This window comes from Pteronotus mesoamericanus, unplaced genomic scaffold, assembly GCF_021234165.1.
Source record: "Pteronotus mesoamericanus isolate MK-2021 breed Mesoamerican mustached bat unplaced genomic scaffold, CSHL_Meso_final contig_94, whole genome shotgun sequence".
Classification (NCBI taxonomy): Eukaryota; Metazoa; Chordata; class Mammalia; order Chiroptera; family Mormoopidae; genus Pteronotus; species Pteronotus mesoamericanus.
Window position 1 is genome coordinate 51,817,335 of NW_026555285.1, and position 13,396 is coordinate 51,830,730.

The 13,396-nt window shown below is 58.2% G+C and overlaps 1 protein-coding gene across 2 annotated transcripts in view; it reads left to right on the forward strand.

Moving 5' to 3' along the window:
* UFM1 (ubiquitin fold modifier 1) overlaps positions 1 to 13,396 on the forward strand; it is a 42,017-nt gene that overhangs the window by 5,737 nt on the left and 22,884 nt on the right. Inside the window, exons 4-6 of one of the 2 annotated variants that reach the window (XM_054586676.1) lie at positions 844 to 883; positions 1,803 to 1,835; positions 2,698 to 3,314. In XM_054586676.1, the coding sequence (XP_054442651.1) occupies positions 844 to 883; positions 1,803 to 1,835; positions 2,698 to 2,765 (141 nt within the window). In that variant the 3' untranslated portion in view covers positions 2,766 to 3,314. Of the gene's footprint in view, positions 1 to 843; positions 884 to 1,802; positions 1,836 to 2,697; positions 3,315 to 13,396 lie in introns of those variants that run through there. The other variant, XM_054586677.1, reaches the window with a different exon arrangement.

Sequence of the window (13,396 nt, forward strand, 5' to 3'; positions counted from 1 at the left end):
TAAAAGGTTTGGAAAAGACAACAACTTAGTATTTTCCAAACTGATTTGGCTGCAGAACTCCACAGTGACACCCGTGCAACGTGCGCGCAGCGTGGAAGCGCGCAGTGGCCGGTGGCGGAGTGAACCGGGGAGCGGCGGCTCCGTGGATGCAGTGACCACGCGCGGCCGCAGGGCGCCGGGCAGGGTTTGCTGTGGGGCCCCTGCCGGGGCCCCTGCCGAGTCCTCTGCCTCGGGCGCTGGTTTAGAAAGCCCTTCACGCAGCGTCTCTGGACGGAGACCGTGGAGTCTGACCGTCACCGTCCCCGTGTGGCGGTGTTGTGATTGTCGCGGTGGCCGCGCTGTGCACCCTCGAGCGTCGCGGTCGCCTGGACGGCCTGAGTGGGCTGCTCGGCCCAGGAGGACGGGGTAGGGGGGGCCCGGAGGGGCAGAGCCCCGCTGGCCTCCCGCCAACATTGCGGGGCGTTGGCTGGAACTCGTGTGCGGGGACATTGTAGGAAGGCTCTAAGCAACTGTTCTGCGGTGACTTCTGCTGTGCAGGCAGGTTCTGTGCGATGAGAGCAGCCGGAGTCTGAAAGCGCGCGTTGCTTGGGTCCTGAATGCGTCATTAGTGGGGGTTTTGGGGTTTTTTCAGTGAGTAAAATAAAGGTGCATTTCACAATCCTGGACACAAGGAAAGGTAGTATTTACGGAACAGTATTGTTTTTTTAAAGCAAACGACAGCGGCACTTTTTCGGGGTGATAAGTCCCATTTCAGAGTCACACGCGCGCCCTCCCCGCGACGCTCGCCGGCTGTCACCGTGCCTGTGCGACTGTGTGAAATCTCTTTTCTTTCTCTCCCTTCAGTTTAAAGTCCCTGCGGCCACAAGCGCAATTATCACCAATGGTAAGAGCTCATTTTAGACCGTCGATGACGTCAGGGCTGCAGAGACCATTTAAGAGACCTCGAAGTCATTCAAGTCGGCTTAGTGACAGAGCCGAAAATTCCTGTCGGCGTTAAGGACCTACGTAGCTGTAAACGCCAAGTCGCGGCTGTTGTCTGCAGCTGCCTCTTTTCAGGTTCTTTATGCTCTTGGTGCTGGGTAGCATTTTGTAACATCCTAGCCTGTCACTTCTTGATGGGTTATTACTGAGACTAACTTGTACTCAGCAGGTGCTTTTTAATAAGTGACGCTGACCAGCGCGTTGGCCGTCGGGAAGCCGGGCAGGAGGGCGCCTTTGCTGGGCCCTGCGCGTCCTCCTGAAGCCTGTCCCGTCTGTGCTCGCGGCGGGGGAGCGTTTCACCCCGCGAGACACGGACTTTCAGTTCTGCCGTATCTGAAAGCACTGACACGGGTGCAGGGCAGCGACACCGGCTCCGTGGGGAAGCGCCGCGGCCGGGGCAGGGTGCAGGCGGCGAGGGCGGGGGTGCCCGCAGGAGCACGGCTCCCTGCCGTGGGGACAACCCGCCCTCCACGCCCTCCACTGCGAGGAGGGCTGGCCTGCTCTCGAGGAGGCTGTCGGTCCGGAGATGCTGTGTGAACGTCCCCTCGAAGGCCGTGGGCCCTTGCGGCCCTCGGAGCAGCGTGTAGGTGATCGCTGGCACGGCCGCGGCGTGTTCTCCATGGTGCGCAGACCCTCCCGGGAGCGTGGTGTTGGCAGGTGTCCCTGTCTAACCCCGCAGCGCGTGTGAGCGCGCGGCAGTGACAGGCGTCAGCAGATCGGTTACCCGAGACGACGTCTTTTCGTGTTCTTGGCCAGTCTGTTGTTACTGTTGAACCGTTTCGGCTTTAGAAATAACAGATGATTTTGTATTTATTTCCTAGATGGAATAGGAATAAACCCTGCGCAGACTGCCGGTGAGTGTCCGACCCGCGGGGGGGGCTGCATGGGGGCTGGGTGGCGCTTCCCGGGGCGGCGGCGGGTGAGGGCTTGCGCGCCGGCCTTCGCCTGCGCGTCCCAGTGGGGCTGTCTCCGGCGTGCGGGCCGGGGGCGGGGGCCGGGGGCGGGGGCGGGGGCAGGGGCGGGGGCAGGGAGCTCAGGGAGTAGCCGCTGCAGGAGCGGGCGCAGCAAGGCTGTGTCTAGGGGAACAGCGGTGGATACTATTTTTTCTTATAAAAAGTTATATTTTCCTTATAACTTTCTTATAAAAAATGTGATTTTAAAATTTTAAATTTTTTAAACTTACATCAAGTGTTTTAGGCATGTAATTTCATTGAATTGAAAGGGTTACTCATTGAAAATCGTGAGGCATTTTACCTTTGTCGATGCCTTTAAACTGAAGGTTAAAGGTTTTGTTTTCTGGCTCCAGAAATGTTCAGGTCGCGCTGATGTCCCTTCCTGTGGGCTGTCCCCGGTCCCCTGTTGTCGGAAGGTGCACGTCACGGGGCACAGACTCATAGTCAGGGTTTCTGAGCCTGTGCCCCGTGGGGGGGTCAAGAGTTTTTTCTGCCCTTGGGGACCTTGCTGAGCCCTACGGCGGTGTCCACGGTTAGGCCGCTGTGCACTGCGCGCCGCGGCGGCGTGTTTGTGGCTGGCGCCCTTGCGCGCGGCTCGCAGGCGTGTGGCCGGGCGGGTGGGCGGGGCCGTGGCCACGTCGTCGGCGCTGCGGGGCCTGCCTGCGTGACGCTTTGTCGGTTGTGCGTGCGGATGGTTGGAAGGGTCGGGGAGGCGGGGGCTCGCTTGTTAACGCCCGCCGCGATGTTTCGTCTGTCTGCGCAGGAAACGTCTTCCTGAAGCACGGCTCGGAGCTGCGGATCATCCCCAGGGACCGAGTTGGGCGTTGTTAGCGTCCTCTGCTTGGAGGGTGGCTCGCCTTTCCACGGGGACTCTGGTGGTGCTGCAGACCGACGCGAGGCTTTTCAAACCTGTGCGGACCCCGGCGGTCGGCGGCGATGAGCGCCGGCTCCCTCCCTCCGTGTGGTGGCCGCCCCTCCCGGGAGAAGGGCGCGCGGGCGCGCGGAGGGGCCGCCCGCCGGCCACGGCCACGGCCCTCGTCTCTGGCCGAGGCTCGCTCCTTGGGGGGCAGCGGACTGGCCGGCTGCGCCGTGGTCTCTGGAGGACGCCTCTGATAACTCTCTCTGAGGACATTGGAAGATTAAATTCATGGAACCTTTCTGTTTCTCTTCGAGTTAACATTTTTAAAGGGTTGTGGGTCATACGTGGCAGGGGGCTTGGCAGGGCCTGACTTGCAGACTCAAAAATGCGCAGTTGAATTCTTAAGGAGAAACCATTTGCAATAAAGGATGTAAACATTTCCATGAAAGCTGCCTTCTTTTACCATGTAGGTATTTTTTAAGTTTCAAGCTTCGTGTGTGCCTATAAATTTAAATTTAATAACAGAGCCCAAAATTAAATGTTTTGGCCTGGCCCTCATGTGTGAAATTGATATCCCACACCCAGGCGTTTTAACCTTCATCTCGCAGAACCGCGCGCGGTGGCGGCGGTGGGAGCGGAAATCAGGGGGGCGCGCCCTCTCTGCGGCTGCGGCCCCTCCCCGGGACTGTCCCGAGGGGCGGGGGTGGGGGGACAGCGGACGGGGAACTGGGACCGGGACGGGAAGGCGGGAGCAGGGACCGCGGGGGGCGGGGCGGGGCTCCGAGAGCCGGGGCGAGGGGGCGGGGGAGCCCGGCGTCTCTGCGCCCCGGGAGCGAGCGGGGACAAAGGCCCCGCTCGCTGCCCTTCTGAGCCGGCGGCGCCTGCCCCCCAGGGTGGCGGCGACTCCCGGGCGGCGGCTGCGCGTCCGTCTGTCCCGCGCGCCCCGGGCCCGGGCGGGCAGCGGCTCCCAGGGGTCGCCTGCTGCGTTTTGCGTGACTGAATGTCCCCGAAGACCAGTGCTTTGTCGGTGCGCTTCCCAACGTCCCCAGCGTAGGGCCTCGGTCACTGGGGAACAAAGGGAAAGGAAATGCAAGGAAATCAGCCTCCGAAGGGCGACAGGGGCGGTCAGGTTTGAGACAGGAACCCGCCGCTGTTCCTCTGTTCGGCACACACACTGGCGTCCTGGACTGAAACGCGGGCAGTCTTGGCTGAGGGAAGGAAGTGTGTACGTCTGCCGTTTGGGCAAGTGTCTGAGTTTACAAACTAAACTTGACGCTCAGAGACCCCGCGGCCCTGCGGGGGCGGAGCCTCCGTTAACCGGGAATGGGCGCCCACCCAGCCCCTGAGTTTTTCTGCTGAATTTAGATCCCGCTTCCAGCGCACAATCTGCCTGCTGCATAAGTGAGTTTGTGATGACCTGCGCCGCAAAAATTTAGTATTTTTGCTCTTTGGTTTTGAAAATTTTATTGTAAGAAGCCCTCAGAAACTTTTTTTTTTTAAATTAGACATTTTGTTATGAAATAAATGTGACCTGTAGGTTCTTTGTGCAGCATGTGAAGTATTTATTCGAATGCATTACTGGCATGTAATATTTTATAAAAACACATTTTGTTGTACCGTAAACCGTATTTTCTGTTCTCGTTCTATTATTAAAGCTTTTAATGAGCACACCTGTTGAGCCAGCGCAAGCGAATGAAGCAAAAAACGGGGGAGGAGACAGACGTGATCAGGGGCCGTCGGCCATGGGAACGAGGGTGTATTTCCAAATGCCGGTCCGTCTCAGGAAAACACAAGGAAAAAGAGCGAAGGCGGTGGTCTCGGCGCGGCCGTCTCGCCCCTGGCGATCGCCCGCGTCACTCGGCAGGAAAAGCGCGGATCCCCGAGGCCGCGCCCCGGGGCCGTCCACCCCCGGAGGCCTGGAGCCCTGTCTCAGCGTCTCTGTGCGCGAAGGCGGCCCTGCTGGCCGCCGGGTCTGGGAGCGAAAGGCAGCCGTTCTCCCTTCGTCGTTGAACGGAATGAAGGCGCCGGAGGCGGAGTCTCTGGGACGCGCGGTGGGATCTCAGGGAGGCCGGGCCGCGGCCTGGTCCTGGGGCGCTCGGGGCGCGGCCGCGCTCGCAGGCCGCCGTGGTCCGTCCACTGTTAGACGCTTTGGTTTCCTGGCCGGTGTGGCTCGGCCGGAGTGTCCTGCTGTGAACCAGAAGGCGGGGGCTTGATGCCGGGTCGGGGCGCAGGCCTGGGTTGCGGGTTCGGCCCGGGTTGGGGCGCCGGAGGGAGGCAGCCGAGCCGCGTGCCCGCACCGCGCCATTGCCCGCCCTCGCAGCCCTCCCCCTCCTTCCCCGCGCCCTGAAATCAGTGAGCACGTCCTTGGGTCAGGATAAGCTTAAACAGGAAAAAACTTGGTTGCATAAGAGAAGAGTCACTGGGCAGAAACGCAGTCCCATCGCGGCCCCCTCTCCCCAGTTCAGGTATTTAAAATACCCAGCATGCCTGTCGCCCAAGGACCTTGGAAGGTGTGCGACTTGGAAGCCCTGATTCGCTCCAGTGGAGCCGTTGCAAGTGAGCTGCACGCTGTTCCCGAATCTGTTTATACCATGAGAATCACATCCATAAATTATACACGTGTGTATGCATATGTGTGTGGCTTATGGGATTTATGGATGTCATTCATAAATATATGGGTTGCACGTGTAACCCAGATGCTTGAACACCTGCGTGTGTAGCACTTCGATACTTCCAGTCGCTCTTCGCCATCGGGCCAGGCCAGTGCCCCCGCTTCACAGGAGGCGGAGGCGCCCAGGGGCGAGGTCGGAAAGCGCCCCCTCGTCTGACTTCGGCGTCCCCAGCCGCGCTGGGAGGCGCCCAGGGCCCTGGGTGGGCGGGTCGGGGGGGTGAGCGGAGTCGCTTTCCGCCGCACAGCGCGGACAGGGCGCTCGCACGGTGGCTGTGCAGGGGCGGGGGCTGGGGGGGGGGGGGCGGGGGGGGGGGCGTGGGGACGGCACAGGAGACGGGAGGGTGCAGGCCGCGTTCTGTGACGAGCCAACCCGGTGCAGACGGCTGTGGTTCCGGCGCCGCCCCCGGGGGAGCAGGACGCGGTCCATCCGGTTCTCACTCAGGCCTCGGGGCCCGGGGGGCCGCTGCCGGGCGGACATGCTGGCTCTGCTCCGAGAGTCAACGCTGGAGGCGGGCAGACATCGCCGTGGGACCCAGGCTGTCCGACTACACCGTTCATCGCAGCAAACGGTCTCGAAAGGCTGCGCTACCCGGCGTTTCCTCGGCTCCTGTGGCCTGCGTCGGGCGCCTGGGAGTCGCCGGTCCCCGCCTTCTCTGACCCTGGCCGGTGAGTTGCAGGCCCGTCGGCCCCTTTGACGGAGCCGCCCCTGGCAGCCACCCGCGCCGTCGGACCGCAGCCTCTGCCGCTCCACGCCGTCCCCCGGGCCCCTGGCGCCCTCCCCGCCGCCCCGGCGAGCTGGCCCATGCGGCCCCGGGGCAGCGTGTCCGCGTCCTGCCCACGGGAGGGCGTGTGTTTCAGGACGGGAGGCCTTTGCAAGTGGCCTTTGCCGCGAGTCTCCTGGCCGGGGGTGCCCCCCGCCCCGCGCCCGGACGGCCGCCCCTGCGCCGCGCTCGCGGCTCCTGCCTTCACCGCCTCCTCGTCCCCGGGACTTGGGCCTCGGGCTTCAGGCTCGAGCTCCTTAGCTCCTTCCAAGTGGAGCTGGGTGCTCAGCTGTCGAAGCAGCAGTGACGTTCTGTGTGTTCCTCCATGATCGCCGTTGTTAAGTGCGGGGTCCTGGTGTTCGTCCCTGATTTGCCTGTGAACCGTGTGAAAGCGTTAGGGCCGTGACTGCTTGGCCCATAACAGGGACTCGCTAAGGACGACAAATAAAAGAATGCAAACTTCGAAAGCGGCAGCTCTTGGTGACTCCAATGTAACAGTTCCTTCAGCCAGGATATTTGATGAGCAAATAGACTCAAAGTTCGTCACCATTTTTTTGAACCAAGTGATTTACTCTGTCTCAGAAGTGAATTAATCACTCTTAAAGTTCAAAGTATTCTCCCATTTTAACACACAGATATGCTAATTATTAGCTCTCATGGATATTGCTCAACACTAGAGCAGAATTATGAGTAAAACTCATTCCCCTTGGGGGAGGGGAGCTCCCTAAAATGTAAATGCATCAAAAACAGCAAAATCTACCAAAGGAGTAATTCTATAGAAGTGCAGGTGCACATCAGACTCTTGTGATGAGCCGGGCACAGTGCTCAGCGTGGAACATGCGTTCTCTTGTTTAACCCTCTGTCTGCCAGGTGCTGACACTGCTTCTCCCGTTAAGGAAGCCGAGGCTGAGGGTCGTGTGGCCACAGCTAGAATGAGATCAGCTCCCGAGGGTGAACGATTACAAAGCCCCGTCTGTGAATCGATATGTTTGCTGTGATTTTTCCTAGAGCCTCATTGCAGGTATTTTTCCACAATGAAGGGCCTCCTGGAAGGGCCCTCAGACTCGCCGTCGGCTTTCCCGTGACCTCACTGTGCCGGAGAAAGGGGACACGCGATAATCTCCACAAACACCCCCACACGCTCTCTTACCCCACGTACACGTTCACGACGACAAAGGGCTGCGAGCATTTGAAGCGTAGGCCCGTGGCTCTATTGTCCGTCCGCTTCGCTGCATAGATGATGCTGCGGCAGCTTTGTCGCCGCATACAAAACACCGGCCAAGGTTGGCAGACAACCGTGGGAGCTAATTTTTGGCATAAATCTCTGCTTTTCTGGCAAAACTCCTTAGCGATGTAAAAGCTGTTATTGAGAGCATATTGTGATGCTACATCATGTCAATATTTGTGTGGCTGAGGAACTCTGTGGGTTTAATACATTAATTCCGAAATGCACAGTTTGCCCCTGGCGAGCCAATAAACTGGACCAAACGGGTGTTTGTTGTCAGCACCGCATTTTGACGTCGTACGGGGAGACGCCAGCTCGTCGGGTGTGCCCAGACCTGGGCGTTTCGCCTTCTCCGTAGGTGGGTAAGTCCTGTAGGGATGAAGCAGCTGAGGCGATGAGCGCACGAGTCTGTCGCAGGGGCCTCCAACCCTGGTGACTTCTGCTGTGACCCCCTGTCGGCTGCCGGGCCCGGACGGTCAGCTCGGCCGAAACCGACCTGCGGGGTTAGTGCATCGCTGCCGTGTGCTTTCCCGGTTTGTGGGAGGGAAATGCTTGGCACTGTGAGCCTTAAACCTAAAGTCTTATAAAGGAATAGTCACTATTCACATCTTTCTTACTAAAAAGAATTTTTTTTAAGTGCAAAAAAAGAACCCCAAACTGCGCGTGGGTAACTAACACACACTGAGCTTTTACCCTGTGTCAGGCACTTCTGTTGTCTCTTCTTCCTTCATCCTCGTTACGGCCTGTGAGGTCGGTGATGCGGGGTCGTTTTCACACCGTAAGAAGTCGGGGCCTTCAGAGCGTTGCGGGTCCTCTCCCGGCGACAGGCAGGAAAGGCGGACATGAAGCCGTGCCACGAAGCCCGGCCCCGTCTCAGCAGGTCGCACCGCGCAGCCTCCCCGCGTGGCCTGGCCCGTGGGCCAAACCCCAGGACGCTGACACCTGCCACGGGGCCGCCCCGCCTCGCTCCCGTCTCCCCCTCCCCAGTCACCCTACCCTGGCCCTGTGTCTGCAAGCCCCGGGGGTGGGGGGGCATGAATGGGCGCCTCTGCAGTGATAGCCTTGTTTCTTCACATTCGTCTGTGTGAGACGCGCCCTGGTTCCAGCGCTGAGCCGGGCCTGCTCACTGCCCTTCAGAAGGAAAGGCCGGAGGACCCGCCTTCCGCAGGCCCGGCCGGGCGCGCTCGCCCTGCTCTCCGGCCCGCCAGGCCATGGTCGCTTTCCACCCGTCCGGGCCCCGCCGGCACCGAGCAATGCGCACGGTGGCGTCCGGTCAAGGGCGGGGGTCCCCGCCTGAGGCTGGGTGAGAGGCGGGAAGCAAGGCGGAGTGGTCAGGGCCGGACAGAGGCCGCGGCCGCGAGGGGGCCCCGCAGGGAGAGCTCAGGGTTGAGGGGTGCGGACGGAACCGGGACGGGGGCTGGGAGGCCCACAGGATCAGGAGCCCCGCGGGGGACAGAAAGGCGAGGCGCGGGGCGCATCGGGGCGTTGGGTAACGAGGGGGAGCGGTAAGCTCAGCGGCGGCGCATCTCGCGGAGACCAGAGCTCGGAGATGTGATTTGATGCGACCGTCCCGTCCCCGCTGAGAAGCAGGAGGAACTGACGTCAAGCCCTGGGCCGGCCCCACCCAGCTACCCCTGTGGGAACTGAAGGGCCGCACGCCGGAGCGCCTTCCACAGGTGGCCCGCAGCCCAGGGCAGCAGTGCCCATGGGGACACGGGCGGGTGCTGGCCAGCAGCCTCGCTTTTTAGAAACGCCCCTGAGAAGGAGCTATCAGCATAGTAATGGCGCCTTCCAGTTAATTTTTTCATTGTACAAGGTCTTGTGATAAATACCTAGTAACAGAGAGCCATTGTATTAATAAAACAGTATGATACATAAAGGCAGACATACAGATTTTACAGGTATGAGTCTACATATTTAGTTGCTAGGGCTGCTGTGACAAAGGACCACAAACAGAAATTCACAGTCTCCCAGGCCCGGGTCCGGGAGTCTGGACGCAAGGTGTCTGCCGAGCTGGCTCCTCCCAGCAACCGAAGGGAAGGTCCCATCCGGGCGTCTCCGGCTCGGACGGCGATCTCCTCCCTGGGCCTCTCCGCGTCCTTCCCCGTCTCTGTGCATCTGCCTCTCGGCTCAAAGTTTCTCTTTTTGTAAGGACACCAGTCCCCTGGGATTAGGGATGAGCTCATCTTAACTAAATTGATTACATCCACTATGACCCACTTTCCAGATCAGGTCACCTTCTGAGCTACTGAAGGTTAGGGTTATGGCTTTTTTGTTTGTTTGTTTTGAATCTGACGCAGCTTTCCAGGCTACGGGCTAAACACACGGTTTACGAACTGTATCCTTAAAAGGAAAAAAGCACATGTACAATTACAATTCACAAGTCCAATCAGAAATCACTTGATAAAGCTCCATAATGTCGCAACAGTCGGGTGAAGGTGTTGGAGCCGACGGAAGGGAGAACAGACCAACGAAACGCGCTGCAGGCCTGCAGCTCCCCCGGCGGCACCTCCACGCCGCGCCGCCTGGCGCACTGAGCGGCCGGGCGCCCTGGGCCCTGCCCTGGGACACGGAGCAGGGCTCCCTCAGAGGCAGGCGGCCGGGAGGGACAGAGGGGACACAGACACCTCGCTGGTTTGTCCCCCAGCAGGCGGCAGCTGGGGCTCCCAGCGGCAGTGTCAGGGAAGCATTTGGGAGATTCCTCGGCCTTGGGTGTTTTACCGTGCGCAACCAAAACACACACATTAAGTGGTTTGTTGTGCTTTTTCAGTAGCCGCAGAGCCTCCCATTGCCTCCACTTCTGAACAAAGTCGTAACAAGCTGCAGCCGCCACCCAACCGCCTGTCTGATGCACCGCACGTTATAAAACAAAAAAGCGAGAGGCCGGGGTGCCCTCGGCTCGGCTCGCAGGGCCTGGGCCGGGGAGAGCGGTCACCGTGGCGGCCTCGGCTCGGACGAGACGCAGAGGCCGCCGCGTCAGTTCCGCTGGTTGGAGGGACCTCAGAAGAGAAGGTTTAGAACCTGCCTCGGCGGGCCGTCTCCGGCAGCGGGGCAGGTAATTGCAATGGGCCGCCTGGAAGAAGGAGCGTCCGCCCTGCCCGCCGGGGTAACGGCCCTCCTCCTCCTCCCGGCAGCGAGGCAGAGCACCGGGCTGTCCCTCGTGGTGCTCCCCACGCACCCCCGGCAGACGGCGCCTCTGCCGAGCCTTGAACAACGAATGGCATTTGTTCCAGACACTCAGAGCAAAGCACCTTCCCCTGCAATCGGTCAACTTGATGACTAGGTGGGCTTCCTTAGGGCTCAAAAGAGCATGAGGTGGAGCCCCGGCTGGCGCGGCCCAGTGGACCGGGCGCCGGCCTGCGAACCAAGGGTCGTGGGTTCCGTTCCCAGTCAGGGCGCAGGCCTGGGCAGGTCTCCCTTTGGGGGCGTGCGAGAGGCAACCACACACCGATGCTTCTCCCTCTTTCTCCCTCCTTCTCCTCTCACAAAATAAAGAAATAAAATCTTTTTAAAAATCACCTAAATATGAAGTGGAAAGGCGTCCGGGCGCAACTTGTTCGCGGGCGGGGGCGCGCGCGCCTTCTCCGTGCCTTTTCTAGTTTTATTCTTCTGAAATGCTTCGGGCTGAGGCTGGTTCGTAAGCTGACACGGGTTCCGTGAGCACAGGTTCACCTGTATGTTGCGTGGCGCCTGCCACCCAAGTCGGGTCACCTTCCGTCCCCAGGCACTGGCCCCGTGACCCTTTCCCACCCTCCCCGGCCCCTTCCCTCTGGTCACCGCCGCGCTGTCCTCTGCGTCTGAGTTTTTCTTTGTCTTATCTGTCCACGGGGCACTTTCAGCTGTAGGTCCCAAACACGAGCTCAGTCCCGTGGCTCTGGACTTCTTCAGTCCGGCTGACTCTGCGCGGCGCCCTGTTCTCAGGCGCCGTCCCTGCCGTCGCGCAGGGCAGTGTTCCGTCTTGTGCACGGCCCCGTCGGATTCCGCTGCAGGTTCGGGCCGGCCTTCTCTGTCCAGGCCTCCGTCGAAGGGCACGCTGGTTCTTCCCGTGCGCTGGCCGCCGTGACTAGCGCTGCAATGAACGTACAAGTGCATCCATCTTTGGATGGATAAATGACTCAGTTTGGGGAAGTAAACACCCGGACGTGCGGGGCGAGGTCCCGTATTAACTCTATTCTTAATGCTACTACAGAGCCACAATAATCAAAACGGCAGAGAAACAGCCACGCAGGCCAGTGGAACAAAACTGGGAGCCCGGAAATAAACCCACGGGTCTGGGGGCAAATAATTTTTGACAAAGGAGCCAAAAATGTACAATGGAGCAGAGAAAGCCTCTTCAATGAACAGTGCTGGGAAAATTGGAGAACTACGTGCAGAAGAATGAAATTAGATTACAGTTTGTTCCCTTGTACCCAAATTAATTCGAAATGGACCAAGACTGAAATAAAAGACCTGAAACAATAAATTACATAGAAGAAAACATAGGTACTAAACTAACAGACGTTGGTCTTAGAGAACATTTTAAGAATTTAACCCCAGAGGTAAGGGAAGTAAAGGCAAAAATAAATGAGTGGGAGTAGGACCAACTAAAAAGCTTCTGTGCAGCAAAAGAAGCCACCAGCAAAACAAAAAGGAGAACAACAAAACGGGAGAAAAGATTCACAAACGGTAGCTCCAACAAGGGGTTAATATCCAAAATACGTAAAGAACTCATACAACTCAGCACCCACCAGACAAATAATCCAGTTAAAACATGGCGGATCGCTGGCTGGATGGCTCTGTGGTTGGAGCGTTGATCTGTTCACCGAAAGGTTGTGGGTTCAGTCCCCGGTCAGGGGACGTGCAGGAGGCAACCGATCAATGCCTCTCTCTCTCAAATCAATAAATGTATCCTTGGGTGAGGACTTAAAAAACGGGCAGAGGGCCTGAACAGCCACCTCCCCCAAGAAGCCGTGCAAAAGGGCCAACAGGTAGATGAAAAAATGCTCAACTTCAGTAGCTGTTAATGAAATGCAAATCAAAACCACGAGCTACCACCTCACACCTGTTGGAATGGCCGTTACCAACGAGACAGGCAGTAACACGTGTTGGAGAGGCTGCAGAGAAAAAAGAAATCCTCATTCACTGATTGATTTATTACCCTGTCCTCAGACAGAATATTGTGCTTCCCACTATACACAAGTGCACAGCTTCATGTGTTATTTAAATGTATGCAGATTACACTGTGTTATTTATATTTAATAATATTTAAATATGAAATAGAAGGTTTTTGTTTACACTTCCACACAAACTGAAATACATTTTTTAAATATTTGAATGAAAAGGACTTTGTTATCGTAAACGCTAGTGCTATATTTATGTCAGAACCCTGAGCTGCCTTTACAAAAAACTTCATCCATCCTATATCGCTTTATGCAAAATCAGTCAAAAGAGCTCTCAATCTAATTCAGTCCCTAGAAAAACCGGAAAGATCAAGTAGAGCACTGTCCAGTCAAAAACAGCTTCGTCGTAGGACCCAGGGCTGAGGGCAGATGCCAAGCTGAGCGTTCACGATTGCCGTGCAGGGCGTCGAAATCGGGGCTCCGGCCGCAGAGGGCGTGATAAATCCTGAATTTGTCCCGAGAGAGAAATCACCGCTACTTCACAGTTAAAATAATAACTAGGTGGCCACTTGCATCCACTTAATAAACTTCTGCTGTAGACGGTCAGCCACGTGGGAGTCTCTGTTCAGGGCTGCGCGGAGGCGTAAGTCTAACCTATTTCCATCCCTCCGTGTCACCTCCGAATCGAAACCCCCGCCATCCCTGATGTCCGTTTAGAGACGGGCCGGTGGCCCCTTCGTTCCGCTCCCCGGGAAGCTGCCATTTTGTCCTCCTCTTCATTTATTCGAGGTAATGTTGACCCTAACATAACTTCTCTATGATGTGTGATTCCAGCCATGCGAACCCC